At 41.1% G+C, this 24,339-nt stretch overlaps 1 protein-coding gene across 1 annotated transcript in view; it reads right to left on the bottom strand.

Moving 5' to 3' along the window:
- The window catches only part of LOC126981364 (condensin complex subunit 2-like), a 161,175-nt gene that overhangs the window by 41,958 nt on the left and 94,878 nt on the right, over positions 1–24,339 (bottom strand). Inside the window, exons 7-9 of the mRNA XM_050832386.1 lie at positions 20,050–20,251; positions 18,989–19,106; positions 3–161 (exon numbers count right to left, since the gene is read on the bottom strand). Of these exons, the coding sequence (XP_050688343.1) occupies positions 3–161; positions 18,989–19,106; positions 20,050–20,251 (479 nt within the window). The remainder of the gene's footprint in view (positions 1–2; positions 162–18,988; positions 19,107–20,049; positions 20,252–24,339) is intronic.

Below are 24,339 nucleotides of genomic sequence, written 5' to 3'. Positions count from 1 at the left end.
ACCTTATCGGGTGCTGCAACCAAATTGCCGAGAAAATCTGATGTCTTGTTTTCCAAGTCATCTCCCACTGTTGTTTGAGAGCCGATGGCAGTTTCACTGAAGAGATCGGTCACATCATACCCAGCAGTTGAAGCTTCACCATAAACACTAACATTGTCATCCTGTAAATATAGTCAGTACTTAGATTCTAAATCACACATTAAACTCAAGATATATATATACACAAGTATAGGAGTAGCCCAACCATCTAGCATCATATATGTACTAAATATATATATATATATATATATATATATATATATATATATATATATATATATATATATATATATATATATATATATATATATATATATATATATATATATATACAGTTGTCCCTCAGATAGTACGGTTTCCAATAGTTCGGTTTTGGTTTTATGTGGATTTTCTAAGAAGATTTTTTTAGGATTTTTAAATACCCTTTCGAGTCTTGCGCTCGCTTCGTTCCGAAGGTATAGCACTGAACTTGAGGATCGTGAGACTCGAGGTACTGAAAACACTGAAGAAGCGCTTGTCTGTTCCGAGCCGTGGAGATTTAAAAAATAAATTTTACATGTGGCCTATGGCGCTGGTAGACTATTCATCTGGGCCTGATGGTCGGCCCCGAGCCCGTCATGGCACAGGAAACTATTTATAGTGGCGCCATTATAATTGGCTCATGCTGCCCCCCGGAGCTCACTTTTTTCCTCCTTTACTTCCTTGTTATCTCAAAATACGTACCTTGTAAAAAGGAAGAAAACAGGAAGAGAGAACGGGTCGTTTTAAAGGCAAAGATGAAGCCTCATGATTGGCTGAGCTCTGAAAACACGCTTGTGATTTGCTGGGAGTCCGATGACATCATCACTGGCACTCACCCGGTCAGTAGCCTCGCTGCCTTGGGGCAAGATCATACTGGCCATTTTCCTCTAACCGTTGTGGCTACTGGCAACGCTTGTGCGCCCATCCGGGAGCGAGTTGTCGGTTCTCCATAACCTGGTGTCACACTGGGCCTTTTTCTTCCCACTGGGTTGGCGGCAGCTTGGGCAACCAGCAAATCCAACTTTTCCGGGTGTGCGTCACACACAGCCAAGGTCGGTTGCCCGTATCTACATCCACAACATAAACAAAGCACTTGCCCTATATCAACATGGCACCGTCTGCTAAAGTAAGGGCTGTCGTGGCTTGTGCTGCCATTACCCAAGTTATGGACTTGTTGCTGCAGTTAAATGGAAGGAAGAAACAGTTGTGGGTGTGGCGTGTCTGTGGTTCCTCCGTGCCAGTTCTCATTGTCACCATTATGCGTGAGCGGTCAACCCACCCATCTAGACTCCGACCACAAAAACATGTGGATCGAGTAACAACAAAGATATACACACGCGCACGCACACACCAGACTCATCATGAACCATGGCAGATGTTTCTCACAAACAAAAATGGCTTCCTTAGAGTAGTTACTTCTCCCTATTTTGTGATCCTCTTTTCGGTCAATCGTTCTCTTTTCTTTTACTTCAAATTCCACAATCGCATGGTCACTCTTTGCTATTGGGCAGTCTATTTTAATATTTTCTATTACTTTCAGTTCCTTGGTAAAAACCAGGTCTAATCTTGATGCCTCTCCTTCTTTCTCAAATCTGGTATGTTCCTTAATCTATTGCGTCAGCACATGTTCCATTGCCAGTTGCAGGAGTCTTCCTCCCCACGACTCTTCTGTTCCCTGCATCTGCCAATCCTCCCATTCTACCTCTTTGCAATGAAAATCACCCATTAAAATTATTTTCTCACCCTCTCTTAACATTCCATCCAGGCAACTCACTGTGTCTTGTATCATTTGTTCATATTCTCAGGCCTTCCATGCATTGGTTCTTGGAGGCACATACCCTACAACATACTGCCTCCTTCTTCCTTCAGCACCCACAATTTTCACTTTCAGTACCTCTGCCAAGCCTTCACCCTCAATCACCTCCTCCACCCTAATGCCTTTCCTTACCATCAACATCACACTTTCTCCCTGTTTTCTCTTTCTGTCTCTCCTCCATATATTGTATGCACCTTCTCCAATCCCCACCACCTCAATTGGGTCACACAACTTGGTTTCCGTCAGCCCCACAATACCAGGTTCTCTGTCTCTCAAATAGTCATTAAACTCTATCCACGATGACACTATTCCATTGATATTCTGTTAGATTTTTTATCTCCTTCCTCTCGTCACCATGAACCACTTCCTCACTTTCATATCCATTACTCTTAAAAAAAAACTCCTTCTCTTCTTCCGATCTCTTCTCATTTAAATCGCGAACCTCACCTCTTAAGTTCATTAACTTGTCTCTCTCTTGTTCATTCAGATCTTTCCTCAGCCACATCATTTTGGTGTCTTCTTCTCCCGCTAGCTTCCAAGCTTCTGCTAGGGCCTCTTCTGCTTCGCTCTGTGCCTTGAATCGAATCCTAATTGGTCTATCTTTTCTCCACTGTATTTTCCAATCCTATGACAGTCATCTATATCTTTCACCAGGTCTCAATTCCCTCTTCTTGTACCCTCTTCACGATCTTCCTCACTACATCTTTCAAGTTGTTTTCCCTCACAGATTTGCTTGGGGTCTTCTCCTTGACCCCGAACACAATGACACTCTCTTTTTCTCAACCGTGCCTCTTACCAGTGCCTCATTTTCTTTGATTACCTTCACCACCTTCTCAGCCATCCTCTCCTCCAACTGCTCCTCCACAATCTCCTTAAAGCTCTGTACATTCCCACTCTGCACCATCTCTCCACCATTATCAACTTCCTGTTCCAAATTCTTGGCTCTTTACTCCACTTCCACTTTTTCATCCCTTCGGTTCTCCTCCAACTTATTCCGCTCCTCATTAATCTTTTCCACCAAATCCACGTTTTCCTTTATCCCCTCGGAGCATTTTATCAGGTGAATGTTGAGTTCCTTCACTTCTGCTTCTAAATCACTTATCCTTCTCTTGTCGTCCTCTCTCTCCCTTCTCAACTCACTCACCATCTTCATCTTCACTTCCAAATCACTCTCCAACCCTTTCACCCTTCTCTGCAATAATCTATTTTGCAACTCACTGTTTTCCTCGAATCCGGAGAAATCAGCCGCCAGTTCTTGTTTACGTGATGGTGGCGAGTGTGTGTGTGTGTGTTTTATTCGATTCATGTGTTTATGTGGTTGAGTCAAGATGGGTGGGTTGGCCAAGCACGCGCAGTGGTGACAATGAGAACTGGCATGGAGGAACCACAGGCATGCCACACCCAAAACCGTTTCTTCCTTTCATTTAACTGCAACAACAAGTCCATAACTTGGGTAATGGCAGCATAAGCCGCGACAGCCCTTACTTTAGCAGACAGCGCCATGTTGATACAGGGCAAGTGTCATGCCCCGGGAGTTTATTTTCTCTTTATCTATTTTCCTACATGTCCTCTGCGTGTATCGAAACACACGAGAAATTAATCAAGACAAGGTGAGGGTATTCGCCAGCTGCCGTGGATTGAACCCGTGACCAACTTGACGGGAGAGCCACTCCTTACCGAGTCTGCCAAAGAGGTACCCCACTGGCTAAGTGGGTTATGGGAGGCTCTCGTTCATCAGGCATGGTCGCCGCACTACACAACTCTCCCCTCTATGTAGATTAATTTCTGTGTGTTGAGACCTTAAGACTGTGACCCATTTTGGTGCACTATTTCAGAATGTCCCCATAGAGACATACCTCCAACGCTTCCCATTTTCTATTACCCTCGGAGCATGGGCCATCCTACCTGTTACCCCTTCAGGGAAACTCAACAGAACTGCAGGAGAGGATGCCCACCGCTATACCACCACTGTGATGCCCTGGGAGTTTATTTTCTTTTTCTATTTCCCAACACGTCCTCTGCGTGTATCGAAACACACGAGAAATTAATCAAGATCAGAGTATTCGCCGGCTGCCTGGGATTGAACCCGCGACCAAAGTGACGGGAGAGCCGCCCCTTACCGAGTCGGCCAAAGAGGTATCCCACTGGCTAAGTGGGTTATGGGAGGCTCGTTCATCAGGCACAGTCACCGCACTACACAAGTGCTTTGTTTATGTTGTGGCTGTGGATACGGGCAACCGACCTTGGCCGTGTGTGACACACACCAGGAAAAGTTGGGGTTGCCGGTTGCCCTAGCTGGCGCCAACGCGGTTGGAAGAAAAAGCCATGTGTGACACCAGCTTACGGATAACTGAGAACTTGCTCTTGGTTGGGCGTATGGGCGTTGCCCGTAGCCCCAACGGTTGGACGAAAACGGCCAATGTGACACCGCCATAAGGCAGTGAAGCCGCTGATAGGGCGAGCATCGGCGATGACGTCATCTGATTCCCAGCGAATCACAAGCGTGTTTTCAGAACTGTCAGCCAATCGTAGGGCAGCCGCCTTCAACTGCGGCTTCAAAACGACTTGTTTTCTCTCTCTCTCTTGCCATAGCAACAATGTTGGGTGATAATGCGCTAAAGTCGGGATGGTAAGAATTTAGGACTAACCGCGAAACTCAGATAGCGCGAAACTTGAAAGGGTACTGTATATATATAGATATATATATATATATATATATATATATATATATATATATATATATATATATATATATATATATATATATATATATATATATATATATATATATATATATATATATATATATATATATATATATATATATATATATATATATATATATATATATATATATATATATATATATATATATATATATATATATATATATATATATATATATATATATATATATATATATATATATATATATATATATATATATATATATATATATATATATATATATATATATATATATATCGACCATATATACTTATATTTAAATATATATATATATCTCATATATCGTTACTTTTGTAACCAAACTAGCGATAATCGCTACTTTTTTTCCGCCTCTCAAAAAAAAAACGTTGTCTCCCTACTGCGCATGCGTGGCCCGGTGTTGTATGAAAAAACTTCGGGGTATGAAATATCTTCGGTGATGAGATTTCATACTTAGATCATGAAAATTAAAACACTAGGTTATTTTTTTTATGCTACTCAAAAATCAATATATCATAGAGAAAAATCATTTAACTTTGCCCCCATAATGATTATTCACTGCCTCAAATTTGATATTCCATATTCGTTTGTGAGCATGCCATGATACTGAAGGCACCCGGTGTTGTGTTATTTGGTGTCCCATGTCAAAAGCTGGCGCTTTTGTTTACAAACACTGGTCTCTCGTGAACTGCGCATGCTCAGACCATTTAGTGTAGACCTATACAGTCTCACAATGCTTTTTCAACACATTAAGAGTTGCTGGAAAGCTGAATCAAACATACACTACCACCATCCTCGCTGTTTCTAGAACGATGTACACTATGTAGTACATATAAATACAACTCGTACAGAGTGTCCTTCTAAAAACAGTGAGGATAGTGGTAGTGGTACGATATGTCTGATTCAGCCTTCCAGCAACTCTTAATTGCGGTTTAAAAGCTTTGTGAGACTGTACAGGTCTACGCTTGCTGGTCTGAGCATGCACTGATTTAGAGACCAGTGTTTGTAAACAATTTTTGACGGTGGGGACGCCAAATAACACAACACCGGTTCAGGCATTTCTAGTATTACCGTCCATATGTACGTGTCAACATGTGGTTTTAAGGTTTTGTAAGTTTCCTAAAATACAGATAATGAAAATTTTAATTCAGCAATGTTGTTCGATCTGAAATATCAATATAGTATCGTTTTCGCCTATCGGACTTATCGCTAGCTAGTATCGGAATTGTGGATTTATATCGGGTATCGGTTATCGGTTATCGCCTATATTTGTGTCTCTAGTTAACGAATATCGGTTATCGCCGTTAAGGTTTTTCATTATCAGTTATCGGTTACCGGGAATAAGGTTTTCTGTTATCGTGCCCAGCTATGATATATATATATATATATATATATATATATATATATATATATATATATATATATATATATATATATATATATATATATATATATATATATATATATACATATATAGAACTATATATATATATATATATATATATATATATATATATATATATATACAGTGGAACCTCGAATCTGAGTAACTTAGTGTATGCAGTAAATTAGAATCTGAGCATTTCAACTCGTAAAAAATCGATTTAGAGTACGAGCGATAAACTAGAATACGAGCAAATGTGAGGAAATGGCAAGCATCCGCCTGTGACTGTTTTGAAAATCCTGTGCAGCGACTGCAATCTCGTGGCAGCCGCCCAAGTTATTGGTCGGCCGAGCACATGTACACAGTCAGTGTTTGTCTGAGGTTGGGCGGGTGAACTGACGTGCTTTCTGATCACTTCTTTGAGTATTTTCACCCACATAACACACAATGGCACCCAAGAGGAAGACAGGTGCCACTGAAGGCAGTGAGAGAAGGAAAAAAGGATCAATAACAATAGAAGATAAGAAAGAGATCATTGAAAAGTCTGAAAGGGGTGTTCGTGTGTCTCAGCTTGCTATGCAGTACGGTCGTTCTACATCCACAATTTCTGAGAGCTCCTCTGATTCAGAGGACTCTCTCCCCACAGTAACCCCACTCCTCTTCCCCACCTCCACATCAAGCCCATGAAGTCTTCAATTTATCAACATAAAGGTAAGTTAATGTATACGAAGTTGTATTGTTTGTGTAATTCTAAAAAAATATACCTATATATTTAATTTTTTTCAATTTTTTTTGGGCCTGGAACAAATGAAGTGGAACTCCATTAATTTCAATAGGAAAAGTCGTTTTAGAATACGAGTAAATTGGTTTATGAGCTCGGTCTTGGAACGAATTAAACTCGTATTCCAAGATACCACTGTATATATATATATATATATATATATATATATATATATATATATATATATATATATATATATATATATATATATATACATATACAGTAATCCCTCGTTTATCGCGGGGGTTAGGTTCCAGAACCCCCGATAGGTAAAAATCCGTTAATGCTTACCTTATGTTTATTTTATTATTTATATAATTTATATATTATATTTTATATATATTATTTATATAAGCATGCTTATCTGTGAATCTCGCCTCAGCCCGTGTGAACAAAGTCACCCATCCACTAGTTTTTCAAGAGATTCAAAATTAGCTACATTTCACGGGAAACTCATCGAAATTCTAGTCAGAAACTAAGTCACCAACATGTCGGTTACTCGTGTGGTCAGTAAGTCGTGGTCACAAGAAGAAGAACAGCGTATCGGCTGTTCGGTTCAGTAGCTCTCCACATGTTTATTCCAGTACCACAAAGAGTTCCACGAAACTAGATAAGCTTGTAGTAATCATTTTGAGCAAGTTTAGGACTTTAGTCTTGTTCAAGTGTAGTCATTGCCTCATCCTGTCTGGGTCCTCACTGCCAACTTCTCGAGCATTTGACGGTAGCCAGCTGTAACGCACTCTCCCTTTGTCTTCAAGCTAGCCACTCACGAACTAACAAATGCTACAGTCGCTGAACCAATCAGCGCCCAGGATACAGAACACAGTGCTCTGGTTGGTCGCCTCCCATCCATCAGCCAATAGTGTGCCGTGTACGATCACACGTGGGCAAACTAGCTCAAGCGGAAGTGGCTGTAGCTGCATTTTACATACGTGCGAGTCTTTGTCTACTCATCTGCAATACGCTACGTATTTCATTTCAATTTAATATTATTTTAATATATTCTTCTTAATACTTTCTTAATTTTTTTATATTGTTTACAATTTTTTAAGCTAGAAAATGCTTCTTTTACTGCAAAATAAGTAAAATAATATATATAATAAAATACCTCTATACTGCAAAATTCCACAATATAACGAAAAATCCGCGATACTAAACTAAATATTTACAATTTTAAAATCCGCGATACAGTGAGACCGCAATAAGTGAACCACGATATGGCGAGGGATTACTGTATATATATATATATATATATATATATATATATATATATATATATATATATATATATATATATATATATATATATATATATATATATATATACATACCGTACCCTCTCGAGTTTCGTGATCCTTGAGTTTCGCTCTCAGTCCTAAATTCTCACCATTCTGACTCTCGTGCATTACTACCCCGAGTTTCGCGCTGCTTTGACATGTACGGGTCACGTCTACCTATCGTCGGCATCATGCACGCTGCCTTAAAAGGTGGTGTCACACTGGCCATTTCCATCCAACCATTGGGGCTATAGGCAACTGTGGTTCCCCATATACCCAACCAGGAGTGAGTTGTCAGTTGTCCTTACGAATGGAAAATGGTTGTGGGTACGAGCGTGGGTACATGGGTACTGCGCGGCTGTATGTAAACAAACACAACGGCAGTGGCTGAGAAGTGAGGAGCAGTAGAAGATGGCCCACAAAGAGACTCGTAAAGTGGCCTGGAAGAGCTGCTTTGTTTACTATCTGATATTTGTGCTGTGGAACCACAATCTAAAAACCTTTTTCTCCAGTCTATGAAAATTGTAGGACTCCCGGTGTTGTGTTCTTGGTGCTGGACGGGACATGGCGGCAGCGGTTGTCCACTATGCTGGCCGATGTTGCGAGAAATATCTCCTCGCTGAAATAACTCGCTCTGCTGTCCACCACATATGAGCGTTGTGTGAATACACAGCAGGAAAAAGATTTATGTGCCTGGTTTTGTTATAGTTTGCCCACTTGTGATCTTTGTGAGCAGTGAGTGAAATACGGAAACAGTAAGCAAATTGAATCTCTCTGTGAGCTATTTTGCCACTGCGGCGGTGGGTGCATGTACAACAGACAGTGAAAAGTCAATCATTATTATATTATTATATTAGTGATTAAATGATTTGTGACAGAAACGGTTAGCAGATTATTTCATAACACACCGAAAACTACCAGAAAAAATAGGTTCGTCCAACAGTGTCCCATGGGCGACGTTCTGGAAATTTATCCAGTTCTCTGACGAGTTTTGGGTAAACACTCCTGTCCTGCCGTCTTTGAAGCCATAATCGTGCTCACAACCGCTTCTTCCTTCCATTTAACTGCAGCAACATGTTCATAACATGGGTAATGGCAGCACAAGCCGTGACAGCCCTTACTTTAGCAGACAACGCCATGTGGTTTATGGGGCGACTGCCTTGTTTACAGGCAACCGACCATGGACATGTGTGACGCACACCCGGAAAAGTTGGAGTTGCCGGTTGCTCCTACCACCAACGCAGCTGGAGGAAAGAGGCCCAGTGTGACACCAGCTTACGGACAACCGACAACTCGCTCCTAGTTGGGCGCTGTAGCCCCAATGGTTGGAGGAAATTGGTCAGTGTGACACCGCCTTAAGGTGGCGAGGCTGCTGATTGGGTGAGCACCCTCGATGACGTCATCGGACTCGATGAATCACAAGTGTGTTTTCAGAACTGCCAGCCAATTGTAAGGCAGCCGCCTTCAACTGCAGCTTCAAAATGACCCGTTCTCACTTCCTATTTTCTTCCTTTTACCAAGCTACGTATTTTGAGATAACAATGGAGTAAAGTCGAAAAAAAAGTCAGTTTCTCCACGGGTCGGAACCAAAAAGTGCTTTTTCATTGTTTTCAGTACCCCGAGTTTCGTGATCTTCGAGTTTAGCGCTACAGTAATCCCTCGTCATATTGCAGTTCACTTATCGCGGTCTCGCGTATTTTTTAAATTGTATCATATCGTGGATTTTTTGCTATATTGCGGGATTTTGTGGTTTATAGGTATTTTTATATATCTATTATTTCAAATATTTTTGCGGTAAAATAAGCATTTTCGAGCCTAAAAAATTAATACGATATAAATCAACATAAGTAGGAACACACCTAAATAAGCACCTACGTCACCCACCTATATTTTTTTTTCCGTCGCGGCCTATTGCTCCGTTAGTCTTTTCCCTGGTTCACTCCTCCCCACTTCCTTTCTTTCTTCTCCCTCTCCGTCCCCGTATTTTTTTCCTTCCTTCTCATTTCTTTTTTCTTTTCCTTTCCCCTCCCTCCCAGTTTTTCTCTTTTAATTTCTTTCCCTCCCACTCACACCCTTTCTCTCCCCTCTTTCCTCACCTTTACCTGACCCTCCCTACCTCTCTCTTCTTTTCCCGTCCCATTTCCTCCACTCATTTCCCTTGTTTCCTCCTTTCTCACACCCTCTTATCTTTAGTCTTATCTCTCACTCTATCACTCTTCCTCCCTTTCTCCTTCCCCATTAGATTATATGAACACACACACACACACACACACTCACTCACACAAGGTTTTGGAATTGGTTATAGATAACGTCCTCACACAGTGGGTGGAGGAAAATACAAGATTCAGAGGAAAAGATGAACCATCTAGATTGGACTTCATAATCACCAGGGAGCCAGATGCCATAGAGGAGATGAACTATGAATAAGAGCCCTATAGGGAAGAGCGATCATGTACTTATCAAGTACATATTACGAGAAGGAGGTAAAATAATCAGGAATGAGGACTAAAGGAAAGAATGGTTCAACTTTAATAAGGCAAATTTTGAACAACTTGGGAAACATTTTGAAGAAGCGCAATGGGATACTTTTTTTTAGGCTGAAAATGTGGAGGAAAAATGGGCTATCTTTCTACGGATTTACAACGAAGGAGTGGAAAAGTGGGTACCAAGGATGAAAGAAGGCCAGAAATCAAGAGAAGAGTGGTACAATAGAAAGTGTGAAGATGCCAAGCAGGATAAGGAGAAGGCATGGAACAAATGGAGAAAAAATAGGAGGATGGATCTATGGAAGGAGTACAAAAGGAAGAGGAATGCTTATGTCAAAGTAAGAAGAGAAGAAAAAGGAATTTTGAGAAAAATATTGTGGATAAATGCAAAGACCAGCCGAGACTGTTTTATAAGTTCATAAATGGAAAGTTGAAAAATAGAGATGAGATTCAAAAACTTGAAGTTAATGATGAAACTTTTGATAGTATAAGTGAAATAGTAGAAGTGATGAATAACTGTTTCCAAACAGTGTTCACAAGGGAGAGTGAGTTTGAAGGTGTAGATGCAGTGCCGGGGAATAGAGTGGGTCTGGAGAGAATACAAACATCAGCAGATGAAGTTAGAAAATTATTGGAAGAATTGGATGCGAGGAAATCAGCAGGACCGGATGGTATATCACATTGGGTGCTAAAAGAGTGTAACCAACAAATAGCTGAAAAGTTGAGCAACTTGATTAATGTCTAACTAGCACAAGGGAAGGTACCGAGAGACTGGAAGAGGGCTAACATCGTCCCAATACATAAAGGAGGAAGTAAGGAAGACCCGTTGAACTGTAGGCCAGTGTCATTAACAAGTGTAGTAGCAAAGATGTGTGAGAAAATTATAAAAATCAGATGGGTGGAGTATTTAGAAGAAAACAGTACAATAACAAATAGCCAATTCGGATTCAGAGAAGGACGGTCTTGTGTAACTAATCTGATTAGCTTCTATTCAAGAGTAGTTGATATAATACAGGAAAGAGACGGTTGGGCAGTTTGTGTGTATCTGGACTTAAAGAAGACGTTTGATAAAGTACCACACAAGCGATTAACATGGAAATTTAATCATGTTGGAGGTCTGGGTGGTTCAATATTGGATTGGATTATGGACTTTTTGACGAAGAGAGAAATGAGAACAGTAATTAAGAATAATAAATCAAGCTGGATGGAAGTGACGAGTGGAGTCCCCCAAGGATCAGTGCTGGCTCTGATTATTTTTGTAATTTATATTAATGACATGACAGAAGGGGTGACAAGCTATATGAATATGTTTGCTGATGATGCTGAAATAATGAGGAGGGTGGCTAATGAAGATGACTGTGTGGCCCTGAGCCAAGATCTTGATAGAATAAGCGAATGGTCATGCAAATGGGAAATGACATTCAATACAGAGAAGGGTAGCGTGATGGCGTTTGGTAAGAGCAGTAGATGAATATCGGGGAACTACTCTCTGAGTAATGAAAGAATCATGAAAAAAAATGAAGAAAAAGATCTGGGAGTGATCATAACAGACAAGTTATCCTTTGGAAAACATATAGACCGGATAACTGGGGAAACATACAATCTTCTTAGAAACATAAAAGCAGCATTTACATATTTAGATGAAGAAATGGTGAAGAAACTAATAACATCGATGATACGTCCAAGACTGGAATATGCAGCATTAGTGTGGTCACCTAGATTGAAGAAAGAAATTAGAAAGTTGGAAAGAATACAAAGAGCAGCGACTAAATTACCGGAAACTCTGAGAGAACGTACTTATGAAGAAAGACTGGAGAAATTGGGACTAACATCACTGGAGAGCAGAAGAGAGAGAGGGGACCTAATAGCATTGTACAGGATACAAGGGGATTGGAGAAATTGGACAGGGAAGACCTAGTGGTACGTGACAGAAGTGTGACAAGAGGCAATGATAAGAAATTGAAGAAGAGCGACTGTAGGAGAGACATCAAGAAATACAGTTTTCCATACAGAAGCATAACAACATGGAACGGACTTGATGAGGAGACTGTGTGTGCAAAAACGATTCATGAATTTAAAGCCAAACTGGATAATAAGCGTTATGGAGACGGGACAGCACGAGCCTAGTACGGCTCTTTTCCTGTATTTCACAACTAGGAAAATACAATTAGGTAAATACACACACACACACACAGTCATTGAAGCATTAACTGAGGTCAAGAAGAGGGATGACAAGGCTAAGAGAAGGAATGATGAGACAAAGAAACAGCTGGAAAAACAGAAATAGATAGCAAAGCTGAAAAAGGAAAAACTAGAAAAAGGCCATGAGATAAAGATTATGAAAATGGAGAGAGAGAGAGAGGGGTGATTTGGACAAATGAAGACATGGTGAAGAAGATGAAAGAAATGATAAAGAGAGGGGTAGCAGAGAAAATAGGAAATGACCAGCAAAACGTGGGTGCAAGGGTTCAGGAATGGATCAAACATGTAGCCAGTGATGAGTTGAAGGAGTGGAGAAGTGAGAAGGACATGGAAAAAACGAGCTTCAGGGAAATACCAGAGCAACAACAACAGGAACAGAGACAAGATATAGAAAAAGGAGTTGTAAATGTGCTGAGAAATAAAGAAACAATTAATGGTGAGGGACATGGCAGATAAGAAAAAATGTGTTATATTGTTTGGTGTTAAAAAAACAAAACAAAACAAAAAAAAAAACAGTGAAGAACCAGCGGGAAAGTTATGAGAGGAGTAAGGTGAAAAGTATACTGAAAAACATGAATACTGAAGCGGAGGAAAAGACTGAGGAAGAAGTAGATGAAATAACAAGATTGGGAAAGTATGAGGAAGGAAAGAACAGGCCATTAATGATTAAGTTAAGATCCCAAATAACAACAGAAACCATCCAAAATAAGTCGTGGAAATTGAACAATTCTGAAGAATACAAACAAATATTTTTGAGGAGAAATATGAGAGGATGAAAGAATGAAGGTAAAGGAATTAATAAATGAAGCAATAAAAAGGAATGAGGAAAGATCAGAGGAAGAAGAATTTTTTTGGGTGAATGAAGAACACAAAACTGAAGTGATGGATAAGAGGTGAAGAGAGGGACTAATGGTGTTGATAGAAGGAAGGGAAAGAAAGGGAGAAAGGAGAAAAGATTTAAAAGCAGGTGCGAGACCATCGCGCCGCCAAAAAAGCGAAAGCGAGTTTGCGCGTTGCTTGCTCTACCATCATCATGGTGGTAAAAACTCAGAACAATTGGTTGTGTGTGAGTAAGTACAAAAAATACGAAAAAAAAAACATGTGTTAGTGTTAAAAAAAAAAAAATGGATCCTGCGCATACTTTTTTTCACGGACGACGAGACATAACGGAGGCAAAAAAATTCATCTCCAGGCTTCTCGGTGAGTACTTATATTGATGTTTCCATGTTTTGCATGATTCTGAACCTATCTAAAGGTAATTTTGAAAAAAAAAAAAGGCACTGGGGTTGGCTACAGGTCTTCAAATAGCCGGCAGACGGCGGGTTAAAGATTGCGTACACAAACATAGATGGTCTTGTATCAAAGAAAATTGAACTAGTTGATTATCTAAGGGAAAGGGATCCAGATATTATATGTATAGTTGAAACAAAACTTGGAAAGGAATTGGAACTCATATACTGGATGGAAAAAGCAAGTACAACATTTGGAGGAAAGAAGGAAAGGGAGGAGGAGTGATGATAATGACGAGACAAAGCCTGAAAGTGACGGAAGTGAGATATGGAAAGGACAGTGCAGAAGTGATGGCGGTGCAGATATTGACAAACAGTGGAGAAAAGACTAACATAATAACAGCCTATGTCCCCCAAAAACCAAAAGTTGGAATGAAGTAAGATACAACGCTATGCTGGAAGAAACAGTATGGGCACTGACAGACGAAATAAAGATTAGTAGAAAGGTAATATTAACAGGAGATTTCAATTGCAAAGAGGTGAATTGGGAAGACTATGCAATGGAGGGTGGAGAAAATACCTGGGGAAGTAAACTATTGAAGCTGGCAACAGATAACCTGTTGACACAGTGGGTCAAAGGAAAAACAAGGCTGAGAGGGGATGACCAACCATCGAGACTACACCTAATTTTCACAAGAAATGTTGAACTAGATGAAGAAGTCAGTCACGAGTGCCCCTTGGGAAAGGGCGACCATGAGCTATTAGAGATGAAAACTATGGACGGATATGAACATCGAGATGAGGCATATAAGGAAAAAAGGAAAAACTCTGCAAAGGCAGATTATGTTGGACTCAAGACTTTCTTCTCTGGGGTAGACTGGAGTGATATGAAGAGGAGTACTAACATTCAAAAGAAATATGACCTTTTTATGAATATTTACAACAGAGGAATAGAGATATATGTTCCATACTATACAGTAAAAGCTAAAGGAGAGAAAACATGGTTTGGATGGAGGTGTGAAACAGCAAAACGAAACAGAAATAAGGCATGGAGGAATTTAAAGAAAAAAAACAAATAAGAATAACAGACAAATATAAAAAGAAAGAAATGAATATGTGAAAATAAGGAGAGAAGAGGAAGCTAAATTTGAAAAAAGAATAGTTTCTAGTTGTAAGGAAGAACCAAAAATGTTTTATAAATTCATAAATGGGACACTAAAAAGAAATGAAGGAGTGGAAAGGCTAAAAGAAAAAAATGTATTCTACAAGAAGGACGAAGAAATTGCAGAAATATTACATAATTTTTTTCATAAAGTATTTACGAAAGAGACCGACTTTGACTGGGGTCACGAAAACTGTAATGAAGGGAAGCTAAATTATATAAAGGTTGAAAAAGGGGAGCTGTTGAAGCTGATGGAAACTTTAGCTGGAAGGCAAGCTATGGGACTGGATGAAATCTCCGGTCAAGTGCTAAAAGTGTAAAAATGAATTATTGGAACCAATATATGATACAATAACATGCTCTATAAATACAGGAAAAGTGCCTTAAGAGTGGAAGAGAGCAAACATTGTACCAATTTGTAAAAGTGGTTATAAAACTGAGCCATTAAATTATAGGCCAGTCTCTTTAACAAGTGTAATGTGCAAGATCTGTGAAAGTATAATAAAAAAAACAATGGGTTGAACATTTAGAAAAGGGAAACATGATAAATGAAGGACAGTTTGGATTTAGAAAAGGGAAATCGTGTGTCACCAACTTACTATGTTTCTACTCAAGAGCAATAGACGTGGTGCAAGAAAGAGAAGGATGGGTTGATTGTGTATATCTAGATCTGAAAAAAGCTTTTGACAAGGTTCCCCACAAGAGGTTAATCTGGAAACTACAGAAATGGGGAGGAATGGGCGGAAAGGTCATCGAGTGGATAAAGGATTACTTAACAGGAAGAGAAATAAGAATGGTGATTAGAGAGGAGAAATCAAATTGGAGGAGGGTAGAGAGCAGAGTTCCTCAGGGCTCAGTTCTGGCACCAATAATGTTCATAATATATATAAATGATATGCCGATGGGTATAAAAAGTTATATGAGTCTTTTTGCAGACGATGCAAAGTTAATGAGAAAAGTGAAGACGGAGGAAGACTGTGAAGAACTGCAAAAAGACCTGGATAGAGTGTATAGATGGAGCCAGTTATGGGAGATGGAATTTAATGCAAACAAATGTCATGTTATGGAAATGGGGAAAAGTAAAAAAAAGACTGAGGAAAACATACAGGATGGGAGAAGAAAACTTAAAGGTGGTACATGAAGAAAAAGATGGGAGTAACGATGCAGGACACACTATCTCCAGAGAAGCATATAAACAAGTTATTTGGAGAAACCGACAGGATGATGCAAAATATAAGGGTATCATTTCATTATATAGATAAGAAAATGATGACGAAAATAATAACAACACTGATAAGACTTGAATATGCTGCAGTTGTGTGGGCGCCTCACAAAAAGAAGGATATCAGAAAGTTGGAAAGATTTACACTTGAAGCGCCCCACTGCCAATGCGCCCCAACTTTTTGTGATTTTTTTTGCTTGTAAATCAAAACACTCGTTAACTAAGGCACTTGTAAACCAAGGTTTGACTGTAATTGTATTTTGTAAAGAATCCTTATAACCAAAAACTAACCAAAATTATGAGTATTTTTTTCTTAACCCTTAAAGTACGGGTGGCGATATATTTCTCTGGATGCTGTGCACGGGGAAAATTTAGACATTTAAAAGGTGGAAATGGCGTCTTTCTTCTTTGTAATAAATTTATAATCATGTAGTATATATGGTGGTGTAATAAAACTTCTCTCTTAATAATAATAAAAAAGTTATGACAGCCGAAAATACTGCGCATTTTCTCGTGGTCGTGACGCGTCGCGGGGAAGCACCCCACTCTCTCTCTCTCTCTAATGCAAGTATAGCATTATTATGAGAGAGAGAGAGAGAGAGAGAGAGAGAGAGAGAGAGAGAGAGAGAGAGAGAGAGAGAGAAGTTACAACTAGAATACGAGTTTGTTACTCGTAGCAGTGTTATGACAGCTTGACAAGGCAGTCCCAGCATTGCTTCCCTGCCGGTAAGATGTTTCTCAGCTCTCCTGCTCCACAAAACATGTAATACTAAGCAAATTTTATCGTAGTTGGCTTTTTTTTTTTTTTTATTTGTTTCTCAGCCATGGGTGAAGTACAGGAGCTGAGGCAGCTCATCAAGCAACTCAAGCAAGCTAATGAGACGGTCCGAAGGTACCGGGTTGCTGGCCACTATGTAATCAAAGGCGGCAAATTGAAACTGATATTGGACATGCCGCCTCACCGGGTTCCTCCGAACAAGTGCCCACCCGCCAAAAAAACACCTGTATGCCCCTGCCCAGGTGTACTCCCCCCCCCAAAAAAAAAAGATGAATAAAGATAAATAAAAAGTAAAGATGCTAAACCACAAAAAAAGACAAAAAAGTTAGTGATGTGCCCATTCTCTCTCTCTCTCTCTCTCTCTCTCTCTCTCTCTCTCTCTCTCTCTCTCTCACAAAAGTGATAAGACACCCTTGTTCATGTCCACTCTCTCTCTCTCTCTCTCTCCATGACTGAGTCAAAATTTTCCATTTTATGACATACAATATATGTATATCTGCACTAGCACATTATGTACATACATACACACACACACACACACACACACAAGCAACTGAGAGAAATAGGCATTCCTTGTCAACCCAGTGAGAGGAGCGCCCTCTTGATGCAGTAATCCTAGATCGTGAGGAAATACGGCCACGCCTCCGTCTTGAAGAACTCGGGGCAGGGGGAGGGAGAGGCTGCGAGGCAGGCGGTGCATCACTATCACTGCTTCCTTGGCTAATGTCTCCAAAATCAGCCAGTCACTTTCACTAGTATCACTGTCAATATCACTAACATAGAAGTCATGAGAGTCACTGTCACCTTGATTCGCCCGCGCTCTCCCGCCCGGAGCGGAGGAACTGCTTGACGCGTCACGTGACATGCCAGATGTATTCCGAACAAAAGTGGGAAATGATCTGTGGCCCTCGGTAGGCCGAGTGCTGGAGACAAATGAGAGTGTGTACAGATGCCAGATGCCTCCACCATTCTTCTGAGTCAAGAACTGGCGGTATATTTGAAACGTAGGGAGTGTAGAGCGTGATGATTATATATACGATCCCCGTACGGCTGGGGCGTGTGGTAGCGCACTTATATAAACGATCGCCGTAATGTAAGGGTTAAACAAAACATTGAATAAACAACAGAACAATAATATGAAAATACTTTCATATTTTATATGACAACTATGGCCCGAGGCAGCAACGCACGCCATTTTGCAGTAATCAGATTCCTTAAATAAGCATATTTTTACTGTGCAAAGCAGGTGATGTCACTTACTGTAACTTTGTGAGCTTTCATATTTATCTATTTGTTTATATTTCATGGAGGCATAACTTACATTACGTACTACTTTCAATTTAACTCGTGACAATAATTTGTGACTGTTTATCACCATAGAATTTTACTCAATCAAGAGAATCAGACACCACAGAAATATTACCACTGTGTGTATAAATGAATACAAAGATAAGCACATACTTTGATTTAACTCGAGGATGTCTCATGGATCATTTATATAAAAAAAAGAAGAAAAAAAAGGATAGGGTATTCTTTAGCCCACTACCATCACTCGAGGCACAAAAACAGTCCCTTCGCCAAGTTTGTACCCGACATTTAGTGATGTTAGGTGCACCTTTTTCTATTTGTAGCACTTCATGGTCACTTTTTCACAGTGGGCTCTTATATTGCACTTCACTTAACAGGGCTATATTCCTTTAGTCAATAGATCATGAGGGATTTCTTCAATAAGCTTGCATCACTCTATCAACTCTCATGTATACCTCATTGGGAGTGGCTTGTACCCATTGCAGTATGTGAGTGGTAGCCTACTCCCTTGATACATTTTTAAATACCAAAATATGCAAAGTTTACATGTCCATACCTGAGCACAGAAATTTTCTCGGTCATTCTGGTTGTCGTAGTTATACTCATTGACACTCTCATCGACAGTGGCTGCCTTTCTTTGCCTCTGTATGATGACGGCTGGGCGTCCAAATAATCTGTAATTGTAAATGTTGTACATGTTCTCTACTCTTGGTGTGCTTTGTCATCCATACTAATGATAATCTATTGAAGTAGAACCTTCACTAATATTCAGTACATACACCCTTCATTACTGAATGCACACCATCCCTTCACATCAAAACATACTCCCAAACCAACATTTTTAGCTGCTCCACCCAATTTCAGAGGGGGAGTTTATATTTACTTTTACACTATTATTTAAGGTGTTTATATTATTTTCTGTACAAGCTCAGATAGATTTTGACCATGAGAGGTGTTTTGAATGAAATAAAATTTAATGGATAAAATTTCCTATGAAAAGAAGCTGCAAGACAATATGGAGAAATAGAATCTCCATATTCACTCATGCCATCCATTTCTCCTTGAAAATTGTATTGGCACAGGTCTGATGCTAATAATTATAAATAAAATTGTTATATATATTTGTGTATTTTTTTTTTTTTTTACAGCAAGGGAGGCAGCTCAAAGGCTATAGTATAAAAAATATAAAAAGCTATGGTATGTACAAGACACAATGGTATTAGGTCACTAGTATAAATTAAAATATCTGATCATGCCATTAATCTTTGGTCATAACTAATGGTCAGTTGGCACTTTGTTAACTAATTGATATGAGTCACACACAAAAAACAATAAAAACTGAAAAAATAAAGCCCTGCAAATTTATCAATGTAGTTAAAATTACAGAAATGATTCACCAGTCCTTCAGCCAAAATTTTTCATGAATTACAAGGGTAACTCAGCAGAGGAGTTACTTTAATTAGTTTAGAATTCTACTTTTCATTGGTGATGAAGGGGTTGTTACTTAGTTTTATCACAAAGCCATAGACTCCAAGTTAATACTTGAAAACAAAATATAAAGTAAAAAAATGTGAAAGAACAGCAATTTTAACAAACCAATGTTGAACAAAAACCTACTTAAAAAAATTTCTGGCTTCAAAGTGGATATCAAGAGGCATGGTGGTCTTCTCCTTCGTCCATGTTTTGAGTGTTATCTGAGACAGCTTGGTGCCCTTCTTGTTCACTGCAAACAGCTGGTCGCTCTCATCACCATCTCTGTAACTTAGCTTTATGAGCTCTTTCCTTTTCTTCTTGTCACCTCTTGTTTCTTCAATCTTACCTGTAATATAAATGTCATGCTGTACTTTTATCTACTTTGTTTTCCTGTGCTACCTTGTTTATATAAAACAAAAGAACAAAAGAGTACTTTTACATTATTTGCATATGTAGTGCCAAATTTTACTGTGGTCTTGTAATTATGTATTGGTGCCACCGACACATGCAATGTGCTGAAAACCAGAGATGTTGTGATTGAAAACTGCAACTAAACAAAGGATGTAATTTTATTATGCTGCCACAACTGATATAATGAACAAGAGGTGACACCCAAAAATTACGTACCACTCTGTCTAATTCCTACTTAATTACCTATTAGAAACACCAGACTGACCTATCCCAAAAATACATAAAAGAGATCCAGCATAGTGGAAGGGTGGAGGTGATGAGTGCCTGAGGGGTTACAAGTTTTTTGGGGGTCAGTCTTCACCTGGACTGTTTCCAGGGGTGCATGTGGCACTTCCTCCCCCAGACGAGGTTGACACATTGTTGGAGCTCAGAACACATCCCAGTTCATATTAGCCCTTGGTGAAACGCCTACTAAACTTGGCAAGAGGTCTATATGGCATAAGCCCCAAGGAATGAGTGAATCTTAACTGCCTCATCACACTTGTCTGTTGGTCTGTTGGTCTGGGACTATGTCTAGGCTCTGCCTCCTTCACTTCGTCTTCCTTTCTCTGCTCTTAATCCTTTCCATCTGTGACGCAGACGTCGGCGTCACAGTATGGAAAGGGTTAAGAGGAAATGGAAGAGGATTAATACTCTTCTAAACCTCTCAATCCTTCTCTAAATTCCTCTTAATCCTCTTCCATTTCCTCTTAAGAGGTTTAGAAGAGGATTAAGAGGAAATGGAAAAGGAGTAAGAGGTTTAGAAGAGGACTAACCCTTTCCACACGGTGACGCTGTTGGACGCCCGTCGAACGCCAACGTCGGCGTCGCCGGAGTTAACCCCTTAAACACGAGGACGCGTATACTGCGTCCTTGTGTGCCCCATACCATATCCGAGGATGCGCATACTGCGTCCTGGCCCGCTTTAGCCAATATACAAGTTATTTTATCTCTATATTTATGCTTACATCTCAAAATTATCAATTAATTTATGTGTCTTTATGTGCACCGTTTAATTCTGCATGTTTTCATATGTAATACATGATGATTATGTTGAGTTTAAGGCTGTAAACTTGTCATATTCAATAGCGCCATTTGAATTTGGCGCGCGCAACGATCCCGGATACGGCACAGGATGCTCTTTTGGCCCGGCCGTAGTGAAGGGGTTAAGGGGTTAACTAGCGCTATAATAACAGTTAACAGTTAAGTGATTCAGTTTGGGGTGTTCCAATCATTTGCTAATTGAAGTTGAGTTTATGGCTGAAAACTTGTTATATTCAATAGCGACATTTGAAATTTGGTTGAAATTTGGCGCGCATGGCGATCGTGGATACGGCGCGGGGTGCTGTTTTCGTCCGGCTGAAGTGAAGGGGTTAAGGTGATTCTGGCTCTGGCACACGTGTCCAAAAATTTGTACGTATGCCAGAATGCATCCTCCACACGTGTTGTAGAGTAGTGTGTCATCCATGCACTTGTATTTGCGTGGGATGTCCTGGATGGCATCATCGAAGCGCTTGCTGTACGCATCAGAAGCCAAACAGTGTCCCCTGGGTGTTCTCAGGTATCTGAAACAGCCCCACGGCATTAAGAAGATGGTGAGGTGTTGGCTTTCCATGTCCAGCTCCACCTGGTGAAATCCCCAGAGTGCATCAGCGACTGTCTTGTAAGTGTGTACTGGCACCCCAGAAACCAAGTCGAAAGGTGCAGATGTGTGGTGCGTTTCCCCCTTACAGCACGTGTTGAGGCGTTGGAAGTCAACGGTGCGTCTGGGATGGCCGTTCTTCTTTGACATCACCATCATTCTAGCACACCAGTCCGTGGCCTCCCCAGCAGGGACTGGCTCAATGACATCCCTGTCAATATCTTCTCTTAACTGCGTCCTCACCTCAGCCTCCCAGTGTTTTGGGACAACTGCGGGGGTGTGGCAGGCATAGGGGGCTGCACCTGGCACAAGGTGAATGTGGTGGGGAGGTCCCGCCATCATTGGAAGAGGAGATCTAGCCGTACTGAAGGTGGTTGACAATAAGAGCTGCAGCAGCCACTCCTCCAGCCTAGTAGCATTCTTCTCCAGCGGGGGTAGGGCACCTCTGTAGGTTTAGCCGGCACCTGGCAGGTCTTGCATCCCTGAGTGTCTCCGATGTGTGTCACTCCTACCGTTGGCTGGGTGTGTAGTGGGAAGTCATCTGGCACCAGACCGAGGCCCTTACAGGCTCCCAGGAAAGATTCAGAGCTGTCGTGGACTGAACAAAGTACATCTCTTGTTTGGTGGATCTGTTATCTGCACTGATGTGGCACAGAGCGGAACCTAAGCATTGCACCTGCATGTTCGCCATGTCTTTCAGGTGCCTGCATTCTTTCATTCCCTTTGTTTTCAAACCCAGCTTCTGCAAAGCTCGGTGCCCGCCACACACACCATGGCACCTGTGTCAGTCACGGCCATTACACTCACAGTACTGGCGCCATGTGTCCCATATGCCACAGTCACTTCCAGTCATGGCTGTGGTGAGAGGTGGGCTGCACAAGCAGTTACATAAGAACATAAGAATGTAAGAAGTCTGCAACATGCTGATTGGCCTACACATGGCAGCTCCTGTAATCATAACACCATCTTACCTCACTATCCATGACTTTATCCAACCTCTTCTTGAATGTATCTATGGTATTGACACTCACATGGCTGCCAAGCCCGTTCCATTCATCCACCACTCTATTGGTAAACCAATTCCATCACTACAGTATCATCTTTACGGCTGACTGCTTTGCCCCTACAGCACCTTTTAAAGTCGCCCATTTTCAAACACTTACGACACTGGGCATCACTCACTGGACTTTTTCCAGGGCTCTGTGGCGGGCCGTAGTTGAAGCAGCTCGTGTGAGGGGTTTGTTGGTGCTGGGCTTGAGGGTGGACAGCAGCTCATCATCTGTGACATTGTATTTCACTGGTGCTGCTGCCGCCGTACTGCCAGACCCACGAGCCCACACACCTACATCACGCACAGCCGCCTCATGAACAAAACACTTTTGATGTAGCTGATCCACACTGTTGAAACTGGAACACCCTTAAAAAAACTCCTTTTTCAGGACAGGGTCACTGAGGCCCACCATGACCTTACAAAGCAGCATGTAGTCTGACATGTCCGCAGCACACGTGGGACACCAGAACTGGTATTCCACTGCCTCTGCTGTACTCCTTTGAAAGAAGTCCTTCATGGGTTCCTGCTCACCCTGTCTGCTGCTGAAGAAACTGCTCCACCGTACGGCCTGGTTTGTAGACTGCAACACCACCTCACCTATGGCATCCAAGACCTGCCCCGGTGATAGAGCTTCCTATCTGTCACCAGTGTATCTGTTATCGATTGCTTGTTGTAGTTTGGGGACACAGTTTAGGCATATGTGGATGACGGCCACAGCTGGTGTCCACCTGTTCAGCTGCACACACGCCTCCATCGACTTCCTCCACGTTTGGAACGCTGCCGCCGTCATGTCTGCTTCACACTTTTCAGGTGCAGCCACTGTCTTCTGGCCACAGGCTCGAGGGCAGGGGGTGGCGGATGTCTAAGGTCACGGCCACTGGAACAGAGCAATTCCATCACCTCTTGCACGTCGATGGCCGGTGTTGTGTCTGGCCCGGGATGGCCAGGTGGTGTAGGACGCCGGGATGCACCGGTGACGCCCTGGTGGCGTCTGCCATTGGATGTCGAGAACCTCGGTCTTGGAGTTGCCATGATGAGTTGTCCAGGTGGTATGAATGTCTGAATGCTCACTGCGCCATGTAGGAGGTGCAGAATGATATGGTGGAGTGAATCAAGGGTTTATTCGGAGAGGCCGTGTTTACAGTTGGCCAGTCGGGTGAACACTGATCTAGCCCGGGCGCAGGATTCATGATGTCGCTTATAAAACCCAACACATCGTACATCTTCCATAGGGACTTTTATCATTTGCCTGCAAAACAACCTAGTAGCTCATTATACATTTAGTATATAG

The sequence above is a fragment of the Eriocheir sinensis genome, chromosome 47 (assembly GCF_024679095.1).
Source record: "Eriocheir sinensis breed Jianghai 21 chromosome 47, ASM2467909v1, whole genome shotgun sequence".
NCBI classification, from domain to species: domain Eukaryota; kingdom Metazoa; phylum Arthropoda; class Malacostraca; order Decapoda; family Varunidae; genus Eriocheir; species Eriocheir sinensis.
The sequence above is the reverse complement of the archived record's forward strand: the minus strand, read 5'-3'. Positions and strand labels throughout refer to the sequence as shown.